The sequence below is a fragment of the Vipera berus genome, assembly GCF_964194415.1.
Source record: "Vipera berus genome assembly, chromosome: Z".
Lineage (NCBI taxonomy): Eukaryota > Metazoa > Chordata > Lepidosauria > Squamata > Viperidae > Vipera > Vipera berus.
Genome location: NC_138205.1, coordinates 47,358,380 through 47,376,691, shown reverse-complemented (window position 1 = coordinate 47,376,691; position 18,312 = coordinate 47,358,380). Strand labels below are relative to the sequence as shown.

The window sequence follows — 18,312 nt, the reverse complement described above, 5'->3', positions numbered from 1 at the left end:
GATATGCCCAATTAAATGCAAAATTCCAAAGAATAGCTAGAAGAGATAAGAATGCCTTCTTAAATGAACAATGCAAAGAAATAGAAGAAAACAATAGAATAGGGAGGACCAGAGATCTTTTCAAGAAAATTGGAGAGATGAAAGGAATGTTTCATGCAAAAATGGGCATGATAAAGGACCAAAATGGCAGGGACCTAACAGAGGCAGAAGAGATTAAGAAGAGGTGGCAAAATTACACAGAAGAACTATACAGGAATGAGCTTAACATCCCTGACAATCACAATGAGGTGGTCACTGACCTCGAGCCAGACATCCTAGAATGTGAAGTGAAGTGGGCCTTAGAAAAGCTGAGCAACAACAAAACTAGTGGAGGTGACAGTATTCCAGCTGAGCTATTCAAAATCTTAAAAGACGATGCAGTAAAAGTGCTACACTCAATTTGCCAGCAAATTTGGAAAACTCAACAGTGGCCACAGGATTGGAAAAGATCAGTTTACATTCCAATTCCAAAGAAAGGCAGTGCCAAAGAATGTTCAAACTATCGCACCATTGCACTCATTTCTCATGCTAGTAAAGTTATGCTTAAAATTCTACAAGCTAGACTCCAGCAGTATGTGGATCGAGAACTACCAGAAGTACAGGCAGGATTTCGAAGAGGCAGAGGAACTACAGATCAAATTGCTAACATACGCTGGATCATGGAGAAAGCTAGAGAGTTCCAGAAAAACATCTACTTCTGCTTCATTGACTATGCTAAAGCCTTTTATTGTGTGGATCATAACAAACTGTGGCAAGTCCTTAAAGAGATGGGCATACCAGACCATCTTATTTGTCTCTTGAGAAATCTATATGCGGGCCAAGAAGCAACAGTGAGAACTGGACACGGAACCACTGATTGGTTCAAAATTGGGAAAGGAGTCTGGCAAGGCTGTATACTGTCACCTTGCCTATTTAACTTATATGCAGAGCACATCATGAGAAAGGCAGGGCTAGATGAATCAAAAGTTGGAATTAAGATTGCCGGAAGAAACATCAACAACGTAAGATACACAGATGATACCACTCTAATGGCAGAAATTGAAGAGGAACTAAAGAGCCTCTTGTTGCGAGTGAAGAAGGAGAGTGCAAAAGTTGGGTTGAAACTTAACATTAAGAAAACCAAGATCATGGCATCCGGCCCTCTCAATTCCTGGCAAATAGATGGGGAAGAAATGGAGGTAGTGACAGATTTTATTTTCCTGGGCTCCAAGATCACTGCAGATGGGGACTGTAGCCAAGAAATTAAAAGACGCTTGCTCCTGGGGAGGAAAGCCATGGCAAATCTAGACAGCACACTAAAAAGCAGAGACATCACCCTGTCAACAAAAGTGCGTATAGTCAAGGCTATGGTCTTTCCAGTTGCAATGTATGGCTGTGAAAGCTGGACCATAAGAAAGGCTGAGCGTCAAAGAATTGAAGCCTTTGAACTATGGTGCTGGAGAAGACTCCTGCGAGTCCCTTGGACTGCAAGGCGATCAAACCGGTCAGTCCTAGAGGAGATCAACCCTGACTGCTCTTTAGAAGGCCAGATCCTGAAGCTCAAACTCAAATACTTTGGCCATCTAATGAGAAGGAAGGACTCACTGGAGAAGAGCCTAATGCTGGGAAAGATTGAGGGCAATAGAAGAAGGGGACGACAGAGAATGAGGTGGCTGGATGGAGTCACTGAAGCAGTAGGTGTGAGCTTAAATGGACTCCAGAAGATGGTAGAGGACAGGAAGGCCTGGAGGAACATTGTCCATAGGGTCGCGATGGGTCGGACACGACTTCGCAACTAACAACAAATAATAATCCTTCCCATGGGTAAATGTTGTTGTTTGAATTATCTAACAAAAACATGATAGGGTGGGATTTTGAAGGTTGGACACTAGAGGGAACTAAAGATGTATTAAAAGAGAACGGTGCAAAATATTTTAACATTGGACATATTAAAGGGTATTTTTGAACAATGGACATATAAATTAATTTTAAGAATGTCTGCCTCTGTAGATAGACTCTGTTTAAAAAACATTATGGAACAGGAACAAATTAGTAGTTTACTTCAGTTTCCACTTCTTCAGTTTGTTTTATTTAGTTGTTTTTTGTTCAGAGCATTGAATTACTTCTTAATTGATCAGTTTCTGTTCCCATGAAGAAGACTTTAATTACTGATCTCATTTTATTTTAAATTTAAGACACTTGATATTGAAAACAATCAGTTTTTCCAAGTTTTACATAGGATGACATTTTATTGCACAAATGTGGCCTAAAAAAAGATCAGAAGACTACAGATACAACATTGGAATAAAACTATTCTACAATGAAAACACTTGAACTTTCATAAAAATGTAGAATGAAAAATGTTGGGTAGCAACTCTAGATTTGCTTAACTTAGAAAATTTGGAAATGCAAACCTGTCAGAATGTATAGCAAAATAATGCCAGAAATCTCATAAAAGCTTATGAAACATCTCACAAGCTTTATCATAAACAGAGCACTATGCAGAATAAGATTTTTTAATACTGTCCTGCCTTGCCCAACCTATCCTCTGCCCACTTACTTATCTAGACAATGGAAAGGTTAATTCTGGAATAAACTATCCCCTGGAGGTAACTACAGAGAAAACAAAAAACATAAAGGGGGATCTGTAGTTTGAACCACCTACCACTATAAGTAGCTGTGTACTGCAGTTTTTATATAGATTGTCTAATTCATTATGGATGAGATCTTTTACGCACCTTCTATTTAACCTTGTTTAACACTTGCATAAATCTACAACAGAGAGTTTAATTGAATCCTTTAAAGAGATTTTGAAATGAAGAAAGAAAGTGTAGAAGGCAAAAGTGGATCAGAAAAAAAATTAGAGCTGGAACTTTTTTACAGAATAGTATAGAGATAGTGGAGAGGGAGACCTCTCAGCAACTGTCTCTAATGTAGTTACATTATTCTGCCAGTTTTTAAACTTCAAGAAGTTCACATGGTTATTATATATATAGGTTAAATCCAAATCCAAATCCCAGACTGCTGCCTGGGATAGCCCCTAGATCGGGGCTGATACAGGCATAAGCTTCCTTCCCATATTTGGGTGGACCAGGTGCCTCAGGAAAAAAAAACTCCCTCTCTCTCTCTCTCTCTCTCTCTCTCTCTCTCTCTCTCTCTCTCTCTCTCTCTCTCTCTCTCTCTCTCTCTCTCTCTCTCTCTGTGTGTGTGTGTAAATATGTATATGTATATATATATATATTAGTTTATTTTTGTGGAAATGAATGTCTTGGTAGGATGGTAATCTTGAGTATCAATTAAGTAAAATATATTTTACTGTTGTTATTAATATTCATACCATTCTTTTATCCCAACAGCTCAAGAAAATGCATTCTCTCTTTCCATTTGCAACACAACAATCTGTGAAATTGGCCCGAAGCCACATCTTTAGCTTCCTTGGGTCTTTCCAGTCGTAGTCTACCTTACTTCACTATGTCTCAATTAAGAAAATAAATACCCAGAAACATTGGGAAAGACAAAAATAAATCTTTGTGGTCTTACTTAGTTTGACTCTAAGTAATTGCCAAGTTATATGCCCAGAGGAACAGTTAATATGCGATAACATACTGATCATGTAATTATTGCTATAACATTTATCTTCAGAAGAACGAGATTGCTCCATCTCTGCATGAATTACCATTCTGCTCTGTCTCCTTTAGAATTATTTTGCATTAGGAGGGTCTGAATGTTCAGTCCATAGCTGGTATACAATGACATGCCCAAAGCTTTGGATAGGGAAGCTTATTTTGGGGGAAGTATACTTTTTGCCATCAGAAAATAATTCCAGGAAGAGATTTTCAGAAAGAAATAGAATGGGAACCTTCTAAAACAGGGGTCCCCAATTCCCAGCCTGTTGGGAACCAAGCTGCACAAGCAGCAGCTGAGTACATAAAGCTCCATTTGTGCAAGCAGTGGGCACGTGTGAGAAACCATCCTCTTCCTCCCCCCAAACCATCAGGGCCACTGCTGCCAGTCCATGAAGCTGGAAAGGTTGGGGACCACTGTTCTAAAACCTGGATTTTCTTGCTTTTTTACATTGACACTGTTAGGTCCAAATTAAGATAACTGTTTATTGTAGGGTTTTTGTGCCTTTTAGTCAGTGTTGCCTCCTGGCAAATGGTGTAGTTTCTACAATTTTCCAAGTGATTTGTCACTGCCTTCTCCCTAGGGCTGAGAAAAGTGACTGGCCTAAAGTCGCCCACCTGGCTTTATGTTCAGGAAGGACTAGAACTCTGGTCTCCTAATTTTAGCCTGGTGTTTTAACAACTCTCTCAAATTGGCTCACAAACTAAGTTTAGCTAAATATATTTTGCAAGGAAATCAATGGCAAGTCTGTCACACTGAATTAATTGGAAACTGGACTCAACAGGATGCATTTAATACTGAAGCATGGTAAATGTTATTTTATTTTTTAAAGAGGGACTCAAGTTACATTCATGGGTTTGAAGGAAATAAATTTCCCACTCTGAGACTACCTCTTCTGTAGCCTCACAAGTGTTTCTTGACAAAGCTTTCACTGCACAATCATCCTGTCTCTTGTATTATAACCCTCCTTTTTTATTCTTACCACTGATAGACTACCTCTGTGATACTTTTCGATTAGCAGCACATTGAGCAGTCCATCTGGAAGCACTCTAATTTTGCAAATGGGTCTTTTTGCATAGGGAAGTCAGCCAGTTCTGCAAGTCCTGCCAGAAAATACTTCACTGTCCATCTCTAATATTCTTCTCTGAAATTAAATTCCCAGAATGCCGCCAACTGTTAATTCCTATCATAACTACAGGGGATCAGTGGTTAGAACCAGAACTAAAATGCAACAAAGCAAAATAATCTGTGTGACCAATTATTTTAATTCTATTTCTTCCTGCTTAAGGAAGGCAGAGATAAACCCACTCCAGGATACAAAAATTCTCTAAAACTACCCTATACTACCCTATACTTGGAGAACAAAGCAATCCTACACCCTAACCCTAACAAAGCTATCACCTTGGAACAGCTGCCACAGAAGAAGACATGATATAAAAGACACTGAGATCCTAGAATAGCATAGAAATAATATTTTGCAAATATATTAAATCTAGGAAGTAATCAAAATAGGAAATACGTCTTTTGAGACTAAAAATGGCCAGGCGTCAATTTCTTAAATGTGTGAATTTGAGTGAGAATTTCTTCTGTCCACTTAACTTTGGCATAATAGTTAAGATGCTGGATTAAAAACCAGGAGACTGTGAATTCTAAGTCTCCCTTAGGCAACTGGGTAAATTGGGGGCAGTCACTTTCTCTCAGCCTTCACAGGGTTGTTGTTATATGGAAAACAGGAGCAGAATTATTAAGTATGTTCACCTTCTTGAGTTATACAGACATATCTCATTATATTATGCTTCGCTTTATTGCACTTCACAGATACTGCATTTTTTTTACAAGATCCTCCATCCCAAAAAAAGATTACAACTCGCTACATCTCTGATGATTAGCATTTTTAGCAATAAAGCATTTTTAAATTAAGATTAGGTACATTTTCAGACATAATGCTATTGCACACTTAATAGTACAGTAGGGTACGGTATGGAGTAATTATATACTTAAGCACTTGAAAAAAAATCTGACTGTTAAGATATCTGCTTTACTATAATGGTCTATAATCAAATCCACAATATGTCTGAGATAGGCCTATTTTTTTTAAAGGCTGGGTAAAATAATAACAACAACAGCTTTCATTTACCTAGAATATCTAACAAGATACATTAAAAACAGACCATATCTATTAACATATCTTTACTCTTTGGACAAAGAACTTCTATTTCTTTACTGAACTGTGAATGCTCAGTTAAAAAAAACAATTCCCTGTATATAACAATTTGTCTCCCCTCTGAAATTATTAAGAGTACAGCAGTATATAAATACAGTACAGTACAGTACAGTACAGCGGTATATAAATATTATTAAATTAAATTAAAAATTAAACCTTCTTAACTTAGTAGTTGAAGTAGATATTATCTGGAATTTTATAATTATTTTATTTTTAAAGAGAAGAAAAACTGTCAAAAATACCCATCTCATGGCCTTTTATGTTTGGCAGGACTTTTAAAACAAAGGCAGCTCTGCAATAAGCCTTCTCTCAATTGCTTTAAGGTGGATATTTAATTTTGTCTATGTAATTGGCAAAGAACAAGAAAAACATGAAAATATGAATGGAGGAGATCCAGTAGGAATGCTCAAGTTTCCCACAAAGATTTAACTAATGAGGACACGCAGCTGGTTCCAGGCAGTTATATCGGCTTCTTTGAGTGAGGGTATCTTCCCCGCCGTCTTGAAGGAGGCGGTGGTGAGGCCTCTCCTCAAGAAGCCTGCCTTGGACCCAGCTGTATTGAACAACTTTCGTCCTGTCTCCAACCTTCGCTTTCTTGCGAAGGTTGTTGAGAGTGTGGTGGCGCATCAGCTCCCTCTGGTCCTGGATGAAGCGGATTATCTAGACCCGTACCAATCGGGTTTCAGGCCCGGGCACAGCACGGAGACGGCATTGGTCGCGCTGGTGAATGATCTCTGGAGGGCTCGGGACAGGGGGCATTCCTCTGTTCTAGTCCTATTAGACCTCTCGGCGGCTTTCGATACCATCGACCATGGTATCTTGCTGCGGCGTCTCAGGGGACTGGGAGTGGGAGGCACAGTTTTACAGTGGTTCTCCTCCTATCTCCAGGGACGTTCGCAGTCGGTGTTGGCAGGGGGGCAGAGGTCGACCGCGAGGTCTCTCATTTGTGGAGTTCCTCAGGGGTCGGTCCTCTCGCCTCTCCTGTTCAACATCTACATGAAACCGCTGGGTGAGATCATTCGTGGCTTTGGAGTTGGGTATCATCAGTACGCTGATGATACCCAACTTTTCTTTTCGACCCCAAACCACCCCAGTGATGCCCTCAACGTGATGTCCCGTTGCCTGGAGGCGGTTCGGGTCTGGATGGGGAGGAACAGACTTCAACTCAACCCCGACAAGACTGAGTGGCTTTGCATACCTTCATCCCGGGTTTATTCGGACATTCCACCTCTGGCTATGGGGGGTGAACTATTACCCCCCGTAGATAGGGCTCGCAACTTGGGAGTCCTCCTAGATTCACGGCTCACCTTGGAAGACCATATAGGAGCTGTGACTAGGGGGGCCTTCGCCCAGGTCCGCCTGGTGCGCCAGTTGCGGCCCTATCTTAGCCGGGATGATTTGTGCACGGTCACTCATGCGCTCGTGTCCTCTCGTCTGGACTACTGCAACGCTCTCTACATGGGGCTGCCCTTGAGGACCACCCGGAAGCTCCAACTGGTACAGAATGCAGCCGCGAGAGTTGTGTTGGGAGTCTCCCGATACTCCCACGTTACACCTCTGCTCCGTGAGCTGCATTGGTTGCCAGTTGTCTTCCGGGTGAGATTCAAGGTACTGGTAACGGTGTTTAAAGCCCTCCATGGCATGGGGCCGGAGTACCTTAGGGAACATCTGCTGCCGGCATCAAGCTCCCTGCGCCCTGTGCGTTCCCACAGAGAGGGCCTCCTCAGGGTGCCACCGATCAGAGAATGTCGATTGGTGGCCCCCAGGGGGAGATCCTTCTCTGTGGGCGCTCCGGAGCTGTGGAATCAGCTACCGGTAGAGCTCCGGATGGCGCCTGATCTTCGCTCCTTTCGTCGCGATCTCAAGACGTTTCTGTTTGTACAAGCTGGCCTAGCCTGATGGGGATCGGTGGGGTTGTTTTATCTTTAGTCTCTTAATTTTATCTTGGGGTTTTTAGAATTGTACTCCTATTGTTTTAACTAGGGCAACTGTTTAATCTCTTTTTAATGTTTGTATTTGGTATTTTATTCTGCCCTGTGAACCGCCCTGAGTCCTCAGGGAGAAGGGCGGTATATAAATGTTATTAAATTAAATTAAATTAAATTAATGGTGTTTTATGTTTTGAGACATTGTAGAAATCTACCACTGTATTACACTATAAATAGCTATGCAAGTATCCTTACAAAGGTCAGGCATATCTTTTCTGAAGAGACTATCTATGACAGCCATACATGTCCATATCAGGCTCCATGCCTCAGAATATTGACTTGTGCATCATCACATCCACGCACAAATGAAACGTTCATGACACAAGAATGTAAGTCACACCATTTGCATCATGGCAACCTAATACAGGTATTACAATCTTATCTAGGTTCCCACCTTTCTGAATCCAAAATCAGCAAAGTCGTAATTCTCACTGGCTGAGTTTGTATGGCACAATTAATTGCAATTTATCAACCTTCCTTTTTTTCTTAGTAAACCCGACGTGAGTTCACTTGGGCTGGGTAAGCATGCAAAGCTAAAATGTGGTCAGATGGGGGCTCTTGGTTCTGTGTGGACATAGCCTTTTAGAAAGGAACAGAAAGGAGAGACAGATCACAAAAGGGTGAAAAATGAACTGACATCAGGAAGTAAATGACATATCAGACTATTTTTTCCTAACTTGATGCCTTTCAGATATGAGGCACAATATAATTAGCTAAGTATGATAAGAGTTATGATCCAACAATGATAGTAAAAGTATGAGCAAGAGAATGAAGGTAAATGTGATTGTGAAATTTTTCATTTTTTAAAAAAGTTCTCATTTCAAAGGTGAACATCAAGTGGGAGAACAATCTAGAAAGACTCAAGACTGCTACATAACATATTATTGTGTTGCTGAAAATGTTTTATGAGCTCTATCTGTTTTTCTTTCTACAGCCCAGTGACTGGATTTCCAAAATGTTGGAACAAAACATTAAAAAATGTTTGGCTAGCTTTTGGTTCCATGCATAATGCAATCATAGAGAGTTGGGCGAATTCAGTAAACTATGGTTCAGTTAACTGGATAGTGCGTCTGTAAGTACATCCAGCAATCAGGACGGCTGTATTGATATTAAGCATTAATTGATCTAATGTCTACATGAATGCTAAGTCAGAAATGCATCTGTAAAGTTTGTAATGCTCCCATATGCAAAGCTGATCAGCTTTGAGCAAGATTTTCTTCACTTAATATGCTCCTATATAAATGATGACCTCATAATTCCTGCCTGTAAAATCTTGGAATCCAGCTATCTAGAAACTCAGATTTAAAGAGTTTTTAGAAAGGAATATGGATGGCCGAAATGTCTTGCAATTACAATAGTTCCTCTATGTTCTAGCAGTTTTAGCCTTTCGTCATTTCTTTTTATCATGGACACAAATTGAGAACAAATTGTGAAATATTTTGCTTTTATATTGGGCTCAGTATGTAAAGCTCATCTTTAACTATAAACAGTACTACTTCAGGAAACATTGACAAAGATGAAATTGGATAATAAAGAAAACAGGAAAGTGGAAATCATCCTAAGCTACTGATACTTGCTATTTGAAAGCTGAGACAGTTGCGGTTTTAGTTTCCTTAGATATTATACTGTTCTGATGTCACTCCATGATCTCCATAACTTTGAATTCTTCAGATTGGATCCTAGAGCACTATCTATCATCTACCTCAAAGGGTGGGGGAAAAAAACTGGGTCCCATTATCCAAACCATATTACTTTCTTTTGGGGTGATGACCTTAGCTGCAGGGCACGACCACCTCTATCCCAGGTAACAATGACTAAACAGTTAAGTTCACGTAGCATATTAGACTAGATTAAAACAGATTGGCAAGTTTGTGCTTCAGCAGGTTACAGAAATATAGCCATCGCCATCAGCCATGATACAGTTTTTTGGAGGAGATACAGCTTGTTATGGGAATATAGCAATTGTGGTTTACTTATTTGTATCTCACCACAGTCTAAACCATACTGGCTGGGGAATTCTGGGAGTTGAAGTCCACACATCTTCAAGTAACCAAAGTTGAGAAACACTGATCTAAACTGATATATGGCAGCTTACAAAGAGAAATAAAACACAGAATATATAGTAATACAGAAACAAAATACTGAAAAATCTACTGACCACTGTCAAGTGGGCTCATGTTCTAAATGCCCTCTGAAAAGAGTTCATCTTCTGCAAAGTGGGAAAAGTTGGGCTGTCTCTACTATGGAAAAGCAATGCTTCCAGCTTTCATCCTGCTTGATCTCACCCAACTGGGAGACAATTGGCTGCTTTTCCAGGCACAATCAAATCAGTTGAGCAAACTCTAATAGAGCAATGCAAGTCTTGCAAGTAAATTTTTGTTAGCTTGGGTTTAGAATTTGCATGTGCATACAACAGTTGTGTGCTTTTTAAACCATAAGCGATTGTCAGTCTATAATTTGGGACCATAGGTGAGCCAAGTGGATAGTAATTGAAAGTCTTAATATGTTTATTAATTATGGTCCATTAGTAATTCCTGAACAAGAGATCACACTAATAAACTAGAGATACACACAAGCAACTATCAATGATGTCAAAATGACAAAATATGAGTTGTGAGATCATGACACATTGCACTGCATAAAAGTACACAAGGAGCAGGATTTGTGCCAGAACATTGCAGTATATATCACTTGTCCCCTGTCCATGATGTTTCACATACTTATACATCATCAGTCTCAAGAGATTATCAAGAGTGTGGTAGTTTTGGCAAATTTCTTATGGTGTTTTAGGTGAGAACACCAAAATATCATCAGATATGGCCCTTCATTCTTTGATTAATTTTTACTTAATTTGTGCTCCTAGGGATCCCATCTGGGGAACATATATGCCACAGAGCCCAAAGTCAGTGTGTTGCCAGCCCTTGGCATATGTACCATGTTTCCCCAAAATTAAGACCGGTCTTATATTTTTCTTGCCTCCAAAAGAGGCACTAGGTCTTAATTTCGGAGAATGTCTTACCTTAGGACCACTGCAGCCAGGCCTCCCACACCCCAACACCTGTCGCACCACTGCTTGACTTCTTCTGAAGCCGCTTGCCACAACTTGCAGCCGGATGCCATGTGGCACATTGTGCCATTGCCACTCCTCCCGGCAGGATGCCACATGGTGCTTTGTGCCATTTCTGCAGCTCACAGCAGGACACTGTGTGATTCTTTTGGTCGTTTACACAGTGGAGACGGCCCAAAGTGCCAAGTGGCCTCCTGCCACAAGCAACAGAAGGGGGCCAAAGTACACGAGCAACGGAAGCATCCCAAAGCAGTGGAAGCGGCCCAAAGCGCTATGCGGAATCCTGTCAGGAGGAGTGGCAACAGCGCAATGTGCCACATGGCATCTGGCCACAAGTGGTGGCAAGCTGCCACAGAAGTCAAGTAGCGGTGCGACAGGTGTCAGGGTATGGAAGGTCTGGCTATGGTGGTCCTAGTGGTAAGGTAAGCAGGTGTGGGGCGCATGGGGCAGCTTCACCCACCCCACCCCACCCCACCCTAGCTTGCTTTTTATGGGTGCATCTCGTCCCAAAATTAGGGCTGCTTTGGAGTAGGACTTATATTAGTCCCACCCCCAAAAACCAAGCTAGGGCTTACTATCAGGCTGGGTCTAACTTTTGGGGAAACACGGTAGTAGTTCTCAGTATTTTTTTATGACAGTTTAGTGGTCTGCAGAAAGGAAAACCATTGGTTTATAGTACACTTTGCCATGTAAATTCAAATAATAGTACTTTATTTAATAAGTTATGATTCAGTAAATCATAGCTTAGCAAGATATATGAACTTAGCCATTATTGCTACTGATTCCGTAGGAAAGATAAATATAGGTGATGTTTTGGGGTGAAAACATCTTTTGTTTGCTGAACAAGGGTAACTTGTCCAAAGTCCCTTCCCATGGACTCAGAATGCTGGCAAGAATTGGCTTTAGCAACAGGGGACAGGAGATGGAATGCCGGCTGAGATATTTTACTTCTTACCCTGGAAAAATGCTTGAATTGTCTAAAACTGCTAGGTAAACAGCTGCACCAGTGAATATTAGTATCCAATTGGAAGTAACTCTTGCCACCCAACCATGACATGTGTATACCATCTGGCTTCACAGAACAGCTTGGAGTCTGCTCTCTCCTCCCACAGCCACCTGTGCCTTAGTGGTAGGAGCCTTAGTAAAAGCTGAGGGAAGAAAACGAAAACCAGCTTATGAAATGGCATGGGGGAGAAGCTTCTTGGGATCACTTACAGGGCTTCCTCCTTTTCTGTCGCCTCCTCTGCTGCCACCGGTCTCTTTTCTCACTGTTGTGTCCAGCTGATACCTCTGGATCTCTCCCCCAGAGTTACGTTTCATCAGCCTGCTGGGATATGTGATTTCTGAAATACCCCAACTTTTGCGCCAATTGGAATTTGGAACCCACCTACGCGAGTCACCAGGTGGTGGATCTGCCTTCACAAAACCTCCAAGAAGAAAAACAGAACAAAATCAGCGATGCATTCTCAGTCAAGCTAAGCCAAACCTTGGTGTATATTAAAAGAAATCAATGCTTGGCAGGAACATTTGAACACTGCTAGTGTAAAGAAAAGCCCATCCACATTGAAAACGGCTGTCTCAGTGCCCTTTCACACAACCTTTAAGCCTGATTCACTTTCTTTGGGGCATGCTCACTACTTTACATTCTAAAAATGACAGGTGCTGAGGTTAAAGCTTTTCCTGGAATCCACAACCTCGATATACTCCAGGCCACTGGACAACAATGAAGGGAATGCACTCTGCGTGTACTCAAGGACTGTCTCTCCTTTTGTTTGTTATAATCACATGTATTTTTGGACTGGCCCCAGCAGCATTTAAAATATTTAGGCTGAACCCTCGGTTTCCGCATTCCCAAGCATTTCAGTCTTTTTCCCATTTCCCCAGATTCTTTCATCCAATTCATTCATATTTATCAAAAAAATCTATGAGCACAGCTGTCACCCATATAAGCTTGAATGGCAAATGCCAGAAGAACCTCCATCCCCTGCCCCAATCCCAGGTAAACCTGACAGGAGATTACACCCACCCTCCCCAGCTGTTGCTTAAACATCTCCACCTCAGAGAGGAACGGCAGAAAATGTGTCGATGCAGCAGAAAAGGCTGCAGTCCTAGCACTGATGGAATGTAAAAATGTGTCTATAAAGAAGGGATGGGTTTTAAACAAGAGATATATTTACAAACAGCAAATTGCTGTATCCCCCTCCCCATTCCAAAAGGTGAGTAGCGAAACCCATTGTTGGAGGGTGCGGGGGGGGGAAAGGAGGCAGTATTGGAATATGGTGCTCCCTGTCACTTTGAGAAATGTATGCAATCTAACTCCGACTGCTTGATTGGCAGTCCAGTGCCTGTACCCAGCTTCCTACCTCATATAGCACTCACTACTCCAAAGCAATACAAAGAAAGATGCGGGGGGGGGGGGAGGGGGGAAAGTTGGGAAGCTGAAGCAAAGAAGAGTTTTTTCCCCTCACCTGAATGACAAAGCAGCAAGCAGCAGAAAGCTGTCAACACCCAGTTCTGGAGCGAGCAGCTCATAATGCCTTCATAATCGGAGCCAGAGTTGGCACCAGCTGGTCTGGCATGCAAGGGAGGCAGATTGTGGTGCCCTTTCTTCGTTTTCTTTTGCTTTGCATTGAAAGTCTGGGGCTCTTACTGGTCCTTGCCTTACCTCTCCTTGTTTCTCCTCTTTGCTCTTCCTTCTGGGTTACTGCTGAGAAAGATAAGGGTGGGGAAAAAGAGGAGTGGAAGAAAAGCAGTTTAGGGCAGGCGATGGGAATCTTTTGCAGAGGCAAATCAGAACCAGTGAATAGTTGGAAACAGGCAGGAGAAAGACAAAAATTTCTTCCTCTTGACTATGCAGAGATGGATAGAAGAGCCTAACATGACGTGAGGGAGAACTGTGGAGAATTGCAGCGGGGGGGAAGCCAGGGAGAAAAGGGACACGTGAGCTACAAAGATCCCTCCTCCTGCCTTTTTAGCATGGAAGAGCCGTCTGATGCTCGCTTGCTCTCCAGCTCCATACACAGACTTTTTGTATGGACAAGCATGAGAGAAGGCAGTAAAACTCACAAAGGAGAAAGGTGTCATATACATATATATTAGCCCCCTGCACACACACATAAAGGTAAATCAGGCCTTTATGTTGACAATCAGTCAAGTCACAATAAAATTTACTAGTAAGCCATAGGCACAAACATTGATCATTTACATAATAAGGAACTGCCACCTTTGGAGATTGATCAGATTCTTGATTTTATTGAAGGTTTGAGTTTAATGCCAAAGATTTCGTCTTCCAAAAGATTCAGAATGCTTCCCACTATTACCAGGAAGCCTGTACATTATGCTTAATTCCATCCCCTTTACTCAGCCGAAAAGAGTAAGCCTGACCTGTTTAGATGAAATTAAATCTTATTTAGTAAGTCATTCCAAGTCAGTCAGCAATGTGAAATCTTGTACAGACATCACTTCTATACAGAAGGCAACACTAAAGCAAACTGATCAGCAAACAATGCACACCATGAAGGTTGTGCATCAGGTAACTGTAAATGTACTTCCATTCACAAGTGTGAGTCACACCAACAACTATTGGGTAGCCCTCAGTTTACAACCATTTGCTTAGCAACCAAAGTTACAGTATCACTGGGGGAAAAATGGACATAAAACTGGCGCTCCATGTTACAGCTGTAGTAGCATCCCCACAGGTCATATGATCACTATCAGGGCACTATCACTATGGGGGTTTCCCGATACTCCCATGTAACACCTCTACTCCGCGAGCTGCATTGCCTCCTGGTTGCCCTCCGGGTGAGATTCAAGGTGCTGGTGATGACCTATAAAGCCCTAAATGGCTTGGGTCTGGGATATCTGAGGGAACACCTGCTGCCAGCATCAAGTTCCCTTCATCCAGTGCGCTCCCACAGGGAGGGTCTGCTCAGGGTGCCACCGGTAAGAGATTGCCGGCGGATAACACCCAGGGGGAGAGCCTTCTCAGTGGGTGTGCCTGCCCTCTGGAACCAGCTGCCCGTGGAGCTCAGGACTGCCCCCGACCTCCGTTCATACCGCCGGGACCTGAAGACCTGGCTCTTCGAGCTCTCTGGCCCAGGCTGAGAATTTTAATTTTAATTTTAATTTTAATTGGGGTTTTTACTTTTTTTTTCAGGGATTGATGTAATTTTTAAATTGTTTTTAACTTTTGTATTTTTGTTTTAAATACCCTGTAAACCGCCCTGAGTCCTTCGGGAAAGGGCGGTATATAAATCTAATAAAATAAATAAATAAATAAATTTGTATGTCCAGCGCGTAATTATTGTATGTCGCAAAGAGCCATAGTCAAGTGACTGCCATTTCTTCCCTTCCAGTTTCTCATAAGCAAACTCAATGAGGAAACTGGCGAGCAAGGATGCAAATCGGCTCCAGTTAACTTGTTCCTGCTTTTTCTCCTGATCTCAGAACTCTCTCCCCTTCACAGACTCCACCAGCCCTCCTTCTAGCTTCCCAGAACTTGCATGTGGCTTGCTCCAGCCCTCTCCCAGCACTCATAGTAACTTTGCAGTTTATCTGGAACTCCCACCTCTTCCTGCTAAACAGCCCTCAGCTCTTGGGGTTACAATAGCAACAGGACTGCCTGGGATGGCCATGCCCTGTAAGACACACTTTCAGACTCCATTACTTGGTGGCTGCAGTGCCAGTTCCAATTGCCATCATAACCTAAGAACTACCTGCACTTGCCATTTTCAAGAGGTAACGTTCCCTGGTCAAGATTTTGGAAGATGGGAATGTATGGAGCTTTGCAGGGATGAGGCGAGATTTTAAAACATGCTACAAAATGGTGTTAAGTACTTTTCTGATATAATTCAGTATTTATAAAACTTGTTTTAGTAGTCAATTGATATAGGCAAACTATGGCTATGTTCCCAAACTGTCCTCCAACCTTTTAATAGGACACAAGCTATAAAATAATTGTTGCAATTTGTTCATTTTTTAAGTACCCTGCCCTACATTTAAGTTACATGAATGACTTCTTATTTAAGAACAAGGATTTTGATCATGCTTAGAGATGGAAACTTACATCTGCAAGATGCAATTTTTTGAGATCACTTATTGACTAAATACCAAGAGGACCACCTTTTTGTTCTTTAATGGATTATCCCTTAGGCTTTCTAAATTCTCTCCATAACCACCTCCAGGCCTTTTTATCATACAATATTAGTACCCAAACATACTAGATTGTTTTATAATTACTATAATTAAAATAGAGGTCACATATTTTTAAGTCATAATTCTCATGTTCTCTATAACTTTTCTCTCACTTCTGGTTAAAACCAGAATATGGTTGCTTCTACAATAGTTTATTCTTTTATTAGCATCACGTTTGTAAAGGACACAAGCACTGACCATCTGTTACATTATAATGATTTCTGTATCATCACTCCATTTTAAAAAGCCTTTTAGGATAACTCCTTCATGTGTATGTTGCTGTATCAACCTGTTTAAGGTAAATCAATAAGTTATAGAGAATGTCCAGGTCTCCTAGCTTTAAATAGAATCTTTTCCCTGTAGTTGTTTTAGTATAGAAACTAGATTTAATTATCTTTCACTATGTTAATTTCCTGGTCTTTGGAAAAGAGTGAAAGTTGCTTCCATTCATTAATAGTACTATTGCATTCCTGTCATTTTTATTATTTATGCCACCAATTTCATTAGAAAATTAAAATTCGTGGGAGAAAAGTCTTTACGGTGAAGAACACAAATGAATATAGACCATGGCAATGACCATGGCATTATTTAGAATGCAAAAAATCGCAGAAACTAATGGAAGCTTCTGGTAAAAGTTGCTGAATGGGTTTGGGGTGTCATCATTAAGCTGAAAAAGAAACACAGGAGGGGGCAAGAAATTTGCTTCCTTCATTTAACCAAGTTGTCATTTTAGAGTGATGTGTGGACCCAGTCATTACCATGTTAATTTCTCATGCCTCTGCCATGCTAAAGCTTCTGTGTTGAAGCACGTGCAACCTGAGCCTTCAGTAGCAGAAGAGGTTTCCAGAATACAGACTATCAGTTCTGTATACCGGTACTTATAATTCTGTACCTCTCATAAGAAAAAAAATGGAGCTTAAAAAAAAGGAAAAAGAAATATTTTAAGCATTGATAACTGATGTAATTGTACTACAAGGAGATGTAGTTTTTCCAAAAAAATGTTAGGTGCTATATTACCAACATTACTTTTATTAGTTTTCTGTGCATACACATTTTCTTTTTATGTGAGTTAGACTGGTTGTGGTAGATACACAAAGCAAGCAGCAAAGAACAAACATTCTAATAATCTCTTCAACTCCACACATCAGGTATAGTGATATACATAAATTTAGTTTATAAAAAAGAATATGTTCAGTTACAGTTAAAGAAGCTGAAGAAGAAAAACGTCATTAATTAAAAAACACATTGGTATGCAGGCACAAAAAAGCTTGAGGGACTTGAAAAGGATGGGCAACTGAAATTAGAACACTGCAAAATGTACTAGCAGCTTTCCTACTCCCACTTCCCTCTATTAAAAGGCCCAGAGACATAGCTGTCTGCAAAGAGGGACAGGAGAAAACATAAACGTGCCCTGTTCCAACCTGGTTAATTGGTGAAAGCGAACACTCAATGCTTGCCATCCTTTACTGCTGTTCACAAGCTCTTGTGCTGATTTGACCTCCTTAACATCAAGTTAGGTCAAAGCTGAGGAGAGGGGAGAATATCACTGTAATTACTTTTCCCCCCCCTTAATAATTGAACAAGGCAATACTCCATTTCTTCCTATCAGGACATCTAATTACAGTAGGACTGTTGTAACAATTCAAACAGAGGCACCTACATAGATGAATATTCTTGCTTGAATTCTGAAAAGGCTCAAATATGTCATCTCTACCTCTCTCTCTTACACACAAAGATATTTTGGAGTCTTTGGCTGAAGAAATACAGAATGCACTCAGGTGAACCCACACAAAATGGAAGATGGCTTCTTCCTGCAACAAAGGTACAGAAACTCAGGATTTTACATGGAAACTTTATATATGCATAGAAAAACAGACAGACAGAAATTGGTGAGAAAAGTCCAACTAGGGGCCATTTTTAGGTAGTTCTCAACTCTAGTAAAGGAAGTCTTTTCTATCTCCAGATTACTCTGCTCATTTAACCTACCATAGTTACTATCTTGCAAGTTAACACAGATTCCGGGCAATGTAGCATCAATTGGACTCTCAGAAGAGAGGTGGGAGGCACCTGCCAGATGAAGTGGTTCATTTCATTCAGACATGGAGGAAGAGTCCTTTGCTTCTGCAGAAAGACTAGTCAGTGGGTAAGAAAGGAAAGGTAGGCAGGGGCTGGGCCCTGAACCTGGTTGCCGTGGCAAC

The 18,312-nt window shown here is 41.1% G+C and overlaps 1 protein-coding gene across 1 annotated transcript in view; it reads right to left on the bottom strand.

Moving 5' to 3' along the window:
* The window catches only part of ADAM11 (ADAM metallopeptidase domain 11), a gene marked incomplete at its 3' end in the record, with an annotated part of 96,815 nt that extends 83,311 nt beyond the window's left edge, over positions 1 to 13,504 (bottom strand). The window contains exons 1-2 of the mRNA XM_081344316.1: positions 13,390 to 13,504; positions 12,137 to 12,348 (exon numbers count right to left, since the gene is read on the bottom strand). Of these exons, the coding sequence (XP_081200442.1) occupies positions 12,137 to 12,348; positions 13,390 to 13,453 (276 nt within the window). The 5' untranslated portion in view covers positions 13,454 to 13,504. The remainder of the gene's footprint in view (positions 1 to 12,136; positions 12,349 to 13,389) is intronic.
* Positions 13,505 to 18,312: the final 4,808 nt, after the last annotated feature.